The 972-nt window shown below is 38.7% G+C and overlaps 1 protein-coding gene across 1 annotated transcript in view; it reads right to left on the bottom strand.

The window, feature by feature from the left end:
• Positions 1–972, bottom strand: part of LOC108978771 — a 41,387-nt gene that overhangs the window by 38,129 nt on the left and 2,286 nt on the right. The window contains 1 exon segment of the mRNA XM_018949216.1: positions 626–751. Within this exon segment, the coding sequence (XP_018804761.1) occupies positions 626–751 (126 nt within the window).

Below are 972 nucleotides of genomic sequence, written 5' to 3'. Positions count from 1 at the left end.
AGCATTGCACTTTTCGAATTTCACTGACGCACCAACACACACGCACACCCATATACATACACACTAACGCCAGCGCATTCCCGGCACTTCGGCCACTATCAATTCTTCGTCGACAGACAGCGCACGAAAATGCCGTTATTTGTATGTATTTTGTTTGGCATTATCAGCCACTTAAGTCGCCTCAAAGTTTTCTTGCRTTTTGTTGTTGTTGTCTTACTATTATATACGGTTGTTGTTATTATATATAGTTGATGCTGCCGCTGCCGCCACAATGTCCACTCTACTTAGAATTGTATGTACTACACGTGTAGCAACAACTCACTAGAACAACTACAACAACAAAKCATGCAACTGCACATAAATGATTAAATAAATAAATGCTTGTAAGCTCGCACAGTTTATCTTTTAATGCTTGTTGTAGGTGTTGTTATTGTTAGTGTTTGTGTTGTTATTGCTGTTGTAGGTGTTATTGTTGTTGTTGGTGTTATTTTTGTGCTGCGGTGTGTGTATGTGTGTGYGTCTTTACTTTAATATTTCAGCATCTACTTCTTGCTTCTTCTGCTTCCTYTTCTACTACTACTTTTGCTTTTTGTGAATTTCGTGTCGCTCATACGCCAAGGCTTACCTGTATTTGGCAAAATATCTCGCCGTACGGCCAACAATGGAAGAGCGCTGGCAACAGTCCAAACGGTGTGATAAGCAGTCCAATGGTGAGGTCATTTAAAGCCAGAGAGGTGAGCAGATAACGCGGCTGCRAAGTGGAGAAGAACAGAATACAGGAAAAGTTAGTAAGCACGTATGTATAAGGATGTGTGAGTCAAACAGGCAGCGAAAATACAATGCTGGTAAATGAGAAAATCGATGAATTTCATGAAAAATTTCTTTCAAATATATTTTGTAATAGGAAATGGTTGTTGTTGGAATGAAAATTAAAGACTAAATATAAATATCAACACAAGAGAAAGTTCACAA

The sequence above is a fragment of the Bactrocera latifrons genome, unplaced genomic scaffold (assembly GCF_001853355.1).
Source record: "Bactrocera latifrons isolate USDA-ARS-PBARC rearing strain unplaced genomic scaffold, ASM185335v1 scaffold_127, whole genome shotgun sequence".
NCBI classification, from domain to species: Eukaryota; Metazoa; Arthropoda; class Insecta; order Diptera; family Tephritidae; genus Bactrocera; species Bactrocera latifrons.
The sequence above is the reverse complement of the archived record's forward strand: the minus strand, read 5'-3'. Positions and strand labels throughout refer to the sequence as shown.